The 13459-nt window shown below is 35.6% G+C and overlaps 1 protein-coding gene across 1 annotated transcript in view; it reads left to right on the top strand.

Moving 5' to 3' along the window:
* FMN1 (formin 1) overlaps nucleotides 1–13459 on the top strand; it is a 157833-nt gene that overhangs the window by 17696 nt on the left and 126678 nt on the right. The window contains 1 exon segment of the mRNA XM_009285818.1: nucleotides 7233–7294. Coding sequence (XP_009284093.1) covers nucleotides 7233–7294 — 62 coding nt within the window.

Raw genomic sequence — 13459 nt, 5'->3', positions numbered from 1 at the left:
AAAAAAAAAAAAAAAAAAAGGAAAAGGTTATTAATGGAGTACAAAACTGCTACCCAGTGGAAGTGGCTAATTTTACATTTTCCCAATCTCCTTCAGATTTTCAAGAAATCAGAGATCTATTTTCTTTGCACCGGAATGTATAACATATATATATACTCATTATGGAAATTATTCCCAATTTTCTTGTTTTAATCATAATTATATTTATATGTAGTAGAGAATAATGTTTCAAACAAACAATACAAAAAAGGACAATTATGATTTTACAAGTGATAACGTTTAATGTACAGTGAATATTGGAATGCGTATATGGAGCTAGATTTAAAAAAGCTCCATATCTCTCTTGTACTGGGGAGCCCAGAACTGGACACAGCATTCCAGGTGTGGCCTCACCAGTGCTGAGTAGAGGGGAAGGATCACCTCCCTCAACCTGCTGGCAACACTCTTCCTAGTGCAGCCCATGACACTGTTAGCCCACTTTGCTGCAAGGGCACGTTGCTGGCTCATGTTCAACATGGTGTCCCCCCAGGTCCTTTTCTGCAAAGCTGCTTTCCAGCTGATTGATCCCCAGCATGTTCTGGTGCCTGGGGTTATTCCTCCCCAGGTGCAGGACTTCGCACTTCCCCTTGTTGAACTTCATGAGGTTCCTGTCAGCCCATTTCTCCAGCCTGTCGAGGTCCCTCTGAATGGCAGCAAGACCCTCCAGCTTATGAGCCACTCCTCCGTTTTGTGTCATCAGCAAACTTGCTGAGGGTGCAAACGCTCTGCAACTCTACACTCTGCACATATTCATAAATGAACTGGAAAAGTGAGACTTGAGAAAGGAAAGCTTGCAGCTGATGTGAAGTTAGCAAGAGTAGTGTAGATAAGACCTGAATGCAAATTTAGTATTCTCTCATCAGAATGCCAATTTTTTTGATGAGAATTAAAAAAAAAAAAGAGGTAAATAAATCTAAGATTGAGGAATGCAATAAAATTGCAAAGGAAATCCAAAATATAGAACTATTAACATATGCCCTTGAGGAAAAAAATCCTAAATACATATAGACACTAATGAACTCTGATCTGATCATTACTCTTTAAAAACAAGACCTTGATGTTAAAATAGATCTTGGGAAATGTCATCTCAGTGCTCAGTAGTGCAAGCAACTGAAGTGGTAGGAAGTAGTAGGAAAGAAATAGAAGATAAAATCTTCTAGATCATCATAATGCTGTTGTATAAAAGTCCACATTTTGTATTTCATGGGAAACTGCAGTTTTGTCAACTCGGAGAGGGTACCGTAGAACTGTAAAAGCTTCAGGGAAAGACAACAACTTTGATCAAGCATATGGAACATGTTCCTTATGAGGAAAGCCTATGTAGACTAATATTCTTTCAATTGGAGAAAGAATCAGTCAAGGGGGCATATGATGGAGATCTTTAAATTCATAAGAAACAGCAAATGGGTAAATGGTGAACAGCTGTTCACTGTTTCTTCCAGCACAGGAATTGGAGGCATTAAATGAACCTAACAGGTGCAGATTCAAAATAAACAAAAGGGTCTTTACCTAATGTGCAATTAATTCTTTGCTGCAGGACATTGTCTGCTTGCAGGAGTTTTAAATCAGCAATGCACATTCATGGAAGAGGAATCCACTTGCAAACTGTTAAATATGCAAACAACTTCTCTGGTTTAGAAAGTTCCTGAATTGCAAATCAGGTTGCTGGAAGAATGTACTGGAAAAGTACTACTACCTTTTTGCCGGTTTTTAAGTTTTTATATCTCACCTGCTTTTTGGCTACTGAGACAGGTTACTAGGCAAAATAGGCTTTTGGCTTGTCTCAATAGAGATATAATTTTGTTCACTATGAAACTGAATGATTTTTATTTCACAGTCGCACTGCTCTGCACTGTGGCAGTTCTCAGTTTACCTCTTCAGGGGCCTGTAGAAATAGGAACAAAAATAGACTTTGCATTGTGCCTCCAAACCTCTGTAAATTAGGAATATGTGACATGGGTAATCCCAAAGTAAGATGTTTTTGCTTAATTCACTGCACTTTGGAGTGTCTTCTGGAAACCAAATCAGTTTCTGGTAAGAACTTCAGCTCCTTTTTCCAGCATTCTGCTGCTTTAATGGTCTACAATGAGCTTGTCTTCCCAAACTAGATATTTTCTTTTACTTATGTAGCTATTTTTTCCTCTATTGTGCCTTAGTGCAGCTTTTCTGTAAAATCTGATTGACTGGATAACCACCAGGTACCTTCACTGGGTAATAACTATTCCACTGAAAGTGATCGGGATAGAACTCAGAACTTGGAAAAGTGATTTTCTCTAAAACACAGGCATCTCTTTGTCCTTCTTCACGGTTTAATGTTGGTGTAAGTTGTGCATTGGATGCAAAATACATATGGCAAGTCCTAGAGGCAGAAAGTATGAATGTAAAGGATGAAAGTGCAGAAAAGTGGTAGTGGTGGTGGAGGGAACAGTCATTTTGTCATCGTTATCGTTCTCATGATAATGAGGTCCAAGTAGAGTTTTGGTCTATCTGATAAATCCGTATGATTAGCAAGACTGTGTTAGATACCTGTCTTACCTACCAACTACAGCAAAACGTGGGAGTAAATGGAAATTTAAGTTTCACAGTGAGGAGATTTTTTTTTTACAGTTACTAACTGATTTATTTTTCCAACAACAACATAGAAAAGGGAAACCTTGTACTGTCATGTCACTGAACATCTTTAGTTTTCACCGAGGCCTCTATCCAGCTTCCCATGTACTTTGCCAACTTTCATGTTACTTTAAAAAAAGTATTTCAGTGACAAATTTTTCACTAACCTGGTATTTTAAAATACATTTAAAATACAACTAGCAGCAGATATAACAAAAATTTGTATTTATTTAAGACTTTATAATGTGTATCTGCTTTATCTCATTTTCTTAGAAAAAACATCCAGTTTTATGAAAGTTTGCTTTAGCAGCAGTGGGTTATAATTATTGACTGAGGAAGCATCAAGTTGCATAAGTAAAGAGTATGCCCAAATGGGCAACAAACTCTATCATTTATTAAATTTTTCTTTCCTCTCAAAAAAAAGGAAAAAGTAGTAAATTAGAAGTAGTAAACGAAAATTAAGAGTTAGAGCTGGTTGGAGCTGAATCTATGCAGTGAGATTTTTTATTTTTGCTTGTTTGTCTTATGTAAATAACTAACACTTTTAATTGTTTTCTCAGTAATGAAATCCTAATTTGCTTGTGGTCATTTTTCAGGGTAGGAGCACTTGCCATCGGATTTGTATCTGATTTGTTTGTTTCAAAAGCCCTTCAGAGTAATATCTGCATTGGGGATAGCTAACTTCTTTATGCCTTACAGCCACTGTCTTCCCGGCAGGCTGTCTGGAGACTAGGCAAGTACAACAGGATGTTTCTACTATCAGCCTTCTGTTATCCAGCATAATGAAAGACTTTAAAATCTCAGAAAAGACAATCCCCCTGACATTACACAAACTAGGGGATGTGCTGGCATGGAATACAGTAAAGAGTCACCTTGTGATGCAAGATCAGCTTGGATCTATAAAGTAGAGTGTAAAGAAGAGGGAGCCAGGCTCTTTTCAGCGGTGCCCAGTGCCCAGTGACAGTGTGAGCACACATTGAAACACAGAAGGGTCCGGCTAAACATCAGGAAACACTTTCTCACTGTGAGGGTGACTGAGCACTGGCACAGGATGCCCAGAGAAGATGAGGATGGAGATTCATGGAAGCATTCAAAAGCTGTCTGGACGTGGTCCTGGGCAACCAGCTGTAGGGGGGGGGTTGGACCAGATGACCTCCAGAGGTCCCTTCCAACCTCAGCCGTTCTGTGGTTGTGTGATTAGAAGGTTTATTTCCATGTCGGTCTTGAAGGTCCTTAAGGTATTCCAGCACCAGGAAGTGGGAGGTTATACAGTTCAGTTGCAACCTTGTATCTCAGCTGGCTCTGAGAACTACCCACATACCTTCATGTGTCTTAACTAATAAGGCTGGATGAGTTACAATGATTGTGAGACAATCAGGCTAGCTGCACACAGAGCCTATCAGATTTCTTAAACTCTGGCATAGTTAATTTGTAACCTAGACAAATCACTCATTCATAATTTAGAGTTTACAGTTTTTCTGATTGTTTCTGTAGTCTAGATGAATCTGTCCGTGAGTTAAATGGAATGTAAGAACTCAGTAGTTTATAAAGCCTGACCTATATTTTGTTCGCAGTACAGTTCCTTCCATTAACACATCATTATTGTTTACTTTGTTGTTGTGATTTTACCATTCTAAGCAGCATCCCAACACCATTGCATAATTAAACTTTATTATTCTGTTGCCAGTATGTTCAGAAACTGATTTTTGGAATTATATGGATGCGATTATTCTTTCTAGTCAAATTCTTCAGTGTTTTAATGATTCAGATTGCCATCTCTGCGTGCAGGATATTTTCTTGGGATGTTAACTATCCATGTAGAATTATACCAAATTAAGGTGACTTCACAAAAAATATGAAAGGAATGGACATGAGTTACTTTGTGTTATACAAAACTGTAATTGTGATGTGATTTCTTTTTCATTATAATACCTTACACACAAATACAAATGTTTGCTTGAGAAGAATTAAAAAGGTACTTTGCCAGGTGTCAGCTTCTATCCAATAGTTTCTTCTAGTTAAAAAGAAATATTATGGTAGAAATAAACAAAAGAAGCTTATGCTGCAGAATGTCAGTTTATTGCATAGTAGACAATCTATTAAATATGTTACAGTATATCAATTTATGATATACTTGCTTTTATGCAGTAGCAGTGTTTTAAGTAATGAATTAGGTTTATTAATTCTCATAATCTAGTACTTTCTAAGCATATTTTTAAGGAATAAGTAAACCATAAAAGAATTGCTACTCTCTATCTTACCTCTGCTTTAGAACAAAGATTAAACAAAGCAATCTCTAGAACTTATTTTGGAGCTTTCAGCTAGAAGAAGTAATGAAAAACACGTGCCAACTTAAATAACTTAAAATGATGGTATCTTGCAAAATGTCACAAAAATGACATATACTTAATTTTTTAAAAAAGTCTTTAACTTTTTATGCTGTGTTAGGTTTTATCCATGAGGTTCTTCCATCATTCTCTGACTGCACAAACATTTGTGCCAAGATAAGAAAACAAGCAACAGAGGGTTGGCAATGGGTAGACATGGTGAAAAAATCTGCTTTTGGTGCCAGTGCAGGTCTATGTCAGCATATGTGAACTATGACTCTCTTACCCAAATCCCAAAAAATGTTAAGCATTGGGCAATCCCACATAGAAAGCAGATCTTTTGTTAAGATAGATCTGTAGATCTGTATCCTTCTGTTAGCCAAACTAAGAACTGATTGTTAGCAGCATTTTCAGAGCCTGTTGTTTGCTTCAGTTATGATGTGACCTTAAAGAGCTAAACTTCAAGTCAGGATGCTCATAAGCTTCATGCCCTGCAAACTGAGTGAGTGCTTAACCAGCTGAGGTGCCAGAAAGGTCACTTTTTCTGGGGACCTGAGGCAGCTGTTTTGTTAAGTCCTGTGTAGGTGAATGGATAAGCAGAGCCTGTGTCCAGAGGAAATATCAACCAGTCAAAGGAGTTAACAGCAGAAAATCTAAAAGTCCATAGACCTAACCGGTTGTGATTCCAGCAGAACAGTCAGGCAATTTTCCCATGCTGGAAAGCTCTAAGTAGAGGCCTGTTAGAGAGGAAGGAGGAGTTTAGATAAATACTATTAGTAGTTGGAATCACGCAAGTTTTTATTTTGTGTCTTGTAAAATATCAATCCCTTTTCCTTTTGATTTTGTATACTGATTCAGCTGCTTGCATATAGCTTCCCCTGCATTTCAAAAAAATAGCTTTGCATTAAAAGCTTCCACATCATACAGATTTCAGGGTGATAACCAGGTTATCTTTCCTTTCCGCTTTTCTCCATGTGCTCACAAGAGAAAAAAGAAAAAAAGAAAAAAAAAAAAAAAGAAAAAAGTGCCCAAGCACTGGAATATTTGACTGATCTGGTGCTTTGGTCCATGCTTTGATGTTCTAATGCTGTTTTATTGGTTCTACTGTTCCAGGGACCATACAAACCCCTTAGTATTAGAGAACATTGACAGTAAAATTTAAAGTCTTTGGACTGTTTTCAATCCTTGTTTAAATTAGGATTTGATTCCTTTTTTAGTCAAGGAAGCAGAAGCCAGGCCAGGGAACTGGAAATACACTTTTTGGATGAATTTTGATTTGGAAGCAGATAGAAGTGGGGCTTTGATGGTCTAAGAATAAACTCCAGTTTCTTGTTTAGGAGGGCTGTAGCTTCTGGGCCAATGTCTTACAGAAGAAAGGCTTCTCTTAAATCATTACACAGCTGTAATGAAAGGTCTTCTCTTTCTTTGTCTGGCCAAATGTAGCCATGGTATGGATTAAAGGAAACCATAGTATGAGACACAGGTTCTAGAGGTCCATTTGGTAAATCTACACCTTAACATTACAGCCATCACTAAACCTGTGTAATCAATGCCCAGCCTCCTCATTTTTTCATTGCTGATTTAAATTTCTCTGGCTTTAAGTTTCATGCTTTCATGTTATACCTTTGGATTTTATTATATTCTTGCTAAATGGAAGAGCTATTTAGTACCCTGTCAAGGTACTTAAACCCTATAATTAATCTTCATCTGATAGATTAAGACAAAGAATCCTTTGTATCTCTTGCTGTTGGGTACTTTTCCAGGTCTTCATTTATACTTGTGATTGCTCTTTTATCCAATTTGCCTGTGTATAGTGATTGTATGTCTACAGTTCAGTTTAAATAGTTGTATTTAATGCGTGTTTTTTTAGAATTCAGGTGTGTGTGTGTGCATGCATGTGTATGACATAATATCCTATCAGCTCTACATTTATCTGTAAAGCTAAGCAAAACTAAAATTTCCTCCTGTTATTTCAGTCTGACGTATATTCCCCCCATTTTCCCTTCTCAGCATGGAAGACCTCTTTGCTTTATCCTTTGCTCTCAGAAACACCATGGAAAATCTGGTCATGTGGTCTTAGAAAATAATGCTAATTACTGTGTTCAGATTTTCTTTTCCATCACCATTGTAAAAGGTCTTTTATTTGAGAGCCTGCATCTGCATTCTGGACCCAGTGTTGTTGTATGAAATATACTATGCTGAAGATGGCACATGGTTTTCTGACTCTAATGGAATGTACTTTTTTTATTTTTACAGAGTACCAAGCTGCCATTTTGCATTTAAAGAGGGAACACAAAGAAGAAATTGAAACATTAAAGGTATACTTTTGTAATGATTTTTTTTTCTTTCCCTGACTCTAGTGCATTTTACAGATTTAAGTAGTGCAAACATATACTTTTCATCAAATATTAAGAATTTAATTGTTTCTTTCTAAAAGTTGTTTTCAGCTGACTACCAACTCAGTTAAAACTAATCTAGTTAAAATCCATACATGCACTCATATATGATGGCAAAAAGCATTCTTACATGTTTCCCCCTTATAGTTTTGCTTATTGTTGTACTTTTAAATTCTGCCCTCTAACTCAGCAGTGCAGTGCTTTTACTTTTGCTTATTATATTAAGGCACTGGCATTTTCACTCTTCCTCAGTGAAACATACTTCTGTACAAGCAGTTTTCTGTAATTTTAGACTGAAAAATAAGCATGGTAATTCCATTTGTGAGACTCTCTGAAATTTTGTATTGCACACTCTTTATTGATGTCTGGTTTTGTAAGTGTAAACTTGACCAACTGTCTAATTGTCAAAATCAGAAATAACAAAGTTTAATATTAGAACTCACTTTCCCTTGGCATGATTGACTCTGCTAAGCAAAGTGAAATATTACAAGGAAGTGTTTTTATCATAAAAGCAGGAACTTAAATGGCAGTATGTATAACTTAAAGTGAATTTGCTGAGCAGTCTTAGTTTAAAGAAAAAGTAACAGCGTCTTCCTTTTCTCACCAGTTGTGATATAGTCTTAAGCATAGCTGCACTGTGTTCTAATACAGGTCCATATGCTAAATCCTTAGTATACAAGTCATCAAGTACAAAACATTCCGTATTTCTTTGTCATCATTAAGGCAAATAGAATGGAAAAAAACAAATTTACTAACACGGGGAGTCTGATAATCCAGTATATTGATACATTGACCATGTCATTAGGTAGATCACATATAGGAATCATCAGACTAGTACAAGTACAGTATTTGTATTACACAGAGTATTTATGTCTTTGTCTCTGCACAAAGGCCAGGACATAATGGATGTAAAACCTACGAAGTTCAGAAAGCTCGGTGAGGTCTTTGAGTAGTCAGGGGTGGAATGATGGTAGCAGCTTGTGGAGTGGACAGGACAGGCAGAGTCCCTGGTGTGTGCAGCATCTCTTAAAATTCAGCACAGGGAAATGCAAGCTAGCACTAAAGTAAATACAACAGTAATGTACAATAAATATTATTAATAATAACTCTTACAAATAATAGTGTAACTCTCCCACACAAGAACAGTAGGTGGATGCAGGGGGGATTTATTCATTTTGAGAGGGTATATCAGAGAATACATAGTCTCAATGAAAGAGAAAAATGTGTTTGTCCATCTCCAGCAACCCTGGAAACAGTAGAGGCAGAGGAGACAGGTATACGTCTCCTTTGTCAACTTTGAATGAGATAAACATTCTCTTTTAAATCAGATTATTATTTTTTATCTGGATTATTTGAGTTATCCTCAAATATCATGTCTTAATGATTAATTGTGTTTATATGTTATCTTGTTTAGTAAGGAAAATGTGAGTGGGTTGTTTCCAGAAAAGTGAAATTGTGATGTATCTTTCAGCACCATAAAACCTCACCATTTTATGTATCTATGTAAATATAATTAGAAATGAGCTAAAATGCAAATATTTGCTGTCCATGATTAGTAGAAGACTTATGCATTCTTAGCAGCAATGAAATACAGATCATGTTTTCTTATATTGCATGCATTTGGCGATTATTTTCATGTTTGGTATGTTTTTTTCTTATACTATGTAGTTCCAAAAGCAAACCAGAAAAGGTGATATGAATGGTTTGTAGGACTTTTAGGTAACATCAGTGAAGTGTAAGGTCTACATCATGATGATCAGAAAAATAATTGATTCAGAAAAATAATATTTATGTTTATTGTCTGCAAGACAGAATTCAAACAAGATTTTTGGATTTCCATTTTGGAGTTACTTGTAAGTTACTGGAGACCTTGCACAGACTTCTGTTTGTAAGTTTGTAAGACTGATGATTCGAGATATAATGTGATTTTTCATTTTACAATATTGAAGGACATAAAAACTTCCTATACTGAAGGCCAGCTGAAGCAAGTACCCTGTCTCCAGCAGTGACCAGCAGTGGGTGCTTAGAAAACACATATAAGAAATACATAGTGTAAGGGTAATGCCTTCCTCCTGTATGGTGCTTTTTGTTTTGATTTGGGTTTTTTGGCAAGTCTGAGTGTCTTCATTGTCTCTTCCTTGTTGCTTCCACTACCACTGCCTCCATGCCCCTTCCTTACAGCTTGATTTTTGGACCTCAGCCCAGCCTGGTGTAAGGCATCAGGTTCATAAAAGATGTATAGTGGCTAAATTACTGAGAAATGTTTCCCTAGTATACCATTTCCAGCAATTAGTGTTTTAAGGGTTTCCTGAAACAGAGTCTGCACACAGGTTATGGTATATAGTACTGATGAATAAATAATAGTATCACATGCTTGCGTGTCTTCTGAATGCTATGCCATCTGAGTAGTGTTCCTGTTCTTTTTCTGTATGTCCTTGACAATGAATTCCTTGTACTAGAATGTGAACTGTCATAGATGCCTCCTTTTTGTTTGTACAGTTGTTTTGGAGCTGTTTATTTCTCTGGAATGTGTAGAATGCCATGTGAAAATTTCTATATAGTGCCAGACTAATAATCTAAAAAACATTTAGGCTGAAAATATTAAATTCCTGTATTCTTAATATGTCCTGTGTCCAAAGAAGGTCAACACTAAGTTATTCATTTTGTGAAGAGAATGTCAAATCTCACCGCAGCATGTTATTTTTTATAGTGGGTGAAATCTGAGAGTCAGGTGCTGCTGCTACATGGTCCTGCTGCTTTGGTAAATCATAAATTTGTTAGTTTTGCTTCTAAGTTTTAGTAGTTTTCTAAATGAAAAGGTGTAATTTCAAACTTTTTTTCCCTTTTTTTATAGCCTGTCTACTTTAAGAGGTTCTTTCTCCTGTGTCACTGATGTTCAAACATTTTAAAGAACAGAATTTTTTTTCTCTGCATCTCTGTTGTTAGCCTTTATTATTTTGTCTTTAATTTCAAAGGAATTTTTCCTGGGTTTTGTGATTCATTTAAAAATTATTGCTTTTCCCTGAAATTTCTTGTCTGTAATATTTAAATATAACAGCAAAGGGACATGATTTTTGTTCATTCTTTATGTTACCAGCATTTGTACTGGTAAAAATGGAATGCATTAGAGAAGGCCAGACATTGTTTGTATAATCTCTTTCTTGTGGCTTTTCATTATTTGAAGGAAGGGAAAGATATATTTTAAGATGAAAAATATGAATTACTACATACTGCTGTACATATGGAACTTTACATTATAAAATTTCATATGGGAACATATAGGGAAGTAAAACTGTGTCGTGATTTAATGTAATAACTCGTTGCATTTTATTCTTTAAGGGTATAACAGAAAAAAATATGGTGATAAATATCCCTACTATTGGAAATGCTTGGGTTAAATGTGATTTTGTACTATGCACTGAAGGAACCTACAGACAGAAATTTCTCTGAACCAGCTCTTTTACAAACTGATCCAAATCACATATTTTGTATTTATGAAGAAGGTTGATCATCATACCTTCTCTGTAAAAGATTAGGAGTGAGAGCCTTATTCTTTGTTATTCCTAAAATGCCTAGAAAAATCTTTAGGAGCACTGGAAGGTATGTGTAGGGGAAAGTTCTCAAAAAATTATTAAACTGTGCTCTGAAGGTGAAAGCAAGCAAAGTTATCCAGAATCTGTCCCTTGAAACCTGTACATAGTGGCTTATGAGTGAGAGATCTGTTTATTCTTTAGCAATAGAAAGTGTACTATACTTCTGTACTGCTTCTTTTGGAAGTTTTTTTTTCCTTGACTATGTGAATGAAATTCCTAATGGATTTTTATTCTTTAAGATTTGTTATTGCTATGTTCATTTCCGAAGAGTACAACCAGAGCTTTACCCATACCACCAGTTTGAAAGGGTTGGTGCTGATTCTGTAGACAGTTGAAGTTGCAGTGAATGTAGCAGTCTTGAAGGATGTAAAACAATCACTGGAGAGGGAGGGCGAATGACAGTATTCTGTTTATTTTGTGTTGCCGTCTTTATGTTATCACAGTAACTTGAAGCTTTGTTCTTTTTTTTGATGTCACTTGAAATCAATTCTAGTAATGTAGTGTGCGTATTCATTAAATTAAGATTATAACTTTTATTACACCAAGTAAATTATTGATGAATCTGTATCGTATTATATTGCATAACAATCAGAATAACTCATAACATCTCTTAATGGGTTCATTAATGTCCATAATTCAACTGAATCATCCACATGAAGATAATCTTTAGAAAAGGTAATATAGCAGAGAAAAATACTTAGTTTTGCCCATTTACCTTTAACTACATTTACTAGTTGCTGTGTTCAAAGCATTTCTTGAATTTTTCACCTATTATTTACAAAAAATTGAATGATATATTTTTAAGACATTAAACTATTTCTGTTCTCCACTGTTGAATTTTTTACTTTTCCTGCTCCTGCCGCTAGATGTCAGCTAAGTCTTTCGGAAGTAGTTCCCAAAGCACATCACAGCTTCTCTATATGTGTGCAAATTTCATACTTCCTTCTAAACTGTGAGAGTATGTGTGGTGATAACATCCTGCCCACTATTTGTGGATCTGGCACAGTCTTAGTTTTAGGTCAGAAATTAGCTTGCACATTATGGAACTAGAATCGAAGTTGCTCAATAGATAAGTAGTAGCTGTCATCACCTTAATAGTATTTTTCCCTACAGAACCAAGTCTACAGTATCTAATAACCAACTAAGTAGATGACAACGACTTAACATTAAATCAAAATATTGTAAATGGACTACTGACTTCTGAAAGGAATGAATTAACTTGAAGAGAATATTCTGATTGCAGTACTTAATAGTTAATCCAACACATAGCTGCACAAGGGTATTTTTTTTTTCCCTGTAAGTTCTTTTGATAAAATGAGTAAAAAAGTTAAGTTTTTTTTCCTAATTTCTCCTTCCTCCCTTTAGCACAAGGGTACCAAATATCCCTTCCATCTTCAGTTACACAGAAGTTAAATACTGGTTTTGGAAGGTGGAATAAAAGTCCTAAGCTGTCCTATAACTCTGTACCCTATGCATGGATCTTTCTCTCTGACAGAGGTTATTAGGCTTCCATCAACTCACTACATCTTTTACATGTTCCCAAACTGAGAATAATAGTGTCTTTAGCCATTAATCACAGGTTTTAATAATAATATTACTATATATTATATGATGCACATTATATAATATACTCTATAAGAAATAATAGATATTTGATAAAATATAGACTATAGATGGCTTGTAAATTGTGCAATAAAAATTATATAATACAATAATATTTCTACATCTCTTGAAGAATCTCATTGCAAATTTTAGAAAGAAATACCTGCAGTTGCATCTAACACAGTTATGAACATATTATTGAAACTTAACAAATAGTGAACGGTAACGCAGTTGGTGTATAACTGCCCGTGACATTATGAAAGAACAGTCTGGCCTCATTTAGAGAAGAATGTATCATGGGGTGTTCATAGTGACCTTTGTGGTCTCCTTACTAATGTTTGCATTTTTGCATTTTTGCGAAGGTTTCCAGAGCTGAAATGTAGAAGTGGGTAGAAAGTAATTTCCTTTTCACAGAAGAATTTCCTTAACTTTGAAAACAATTTCATATCATAAATTGAGATTAAAGACCAGTGCCTCAAAATGCCATGGAAAAAGGTTGAAAAATGTGGAAGAAAAAGGAACATGAAAGGGAAAGTCATAGCACCAGTCAAAATTGTCTGATAATTTCAAAATGATTGATTTTTATTTTGTACTAAGACCGCAAAGGCATAAAAACATTTTCTCAGTTACTGAGTGAAGTAATAAAGCTTTACATATGTGATGACCTTTTCACTCTTTTACAAATCTGTTTTTTACATCTCTCATGCTTCACAAGTCCTTCCCCGGCCCTTTGTCTTTTCACTTTCCCATTCCTTTTCATCACAGTCAGTGTGCTTCCATTTGTGAACGCTTCCATTGCTCTGTAATTATAACATGAGTATAACAAAAGGTGCTGCTTCTCCCTGCTACATTTTGAAATTCGTAACTCGACTGTGGGAGGCAATGGTGAATA

The sequence above is a fragment of the Aptenodytes forsteri genome, unplaced genomic scaffold (genome assembly GCF_000699145.1).
Source record: "Aptenodytes forsteri isolate BGI_AS27 unplaced genomic scaffold, ASM69914v1 Scaffold124, whole genome shotgun sequence".
Taxonomy (NCBI): domain Eukaryota; kingdom Metazoa; phylum Chordata; class Aves; order Sphenisciformes; family Spheniscidae; genus Aptenodytes; species Aptenodytes forsteri.
The sequence above is the reverse complement of the archived record's forward strand: the minus strand, read 5'-3'. Positions and strand labels throughout refer to the sequence as shown.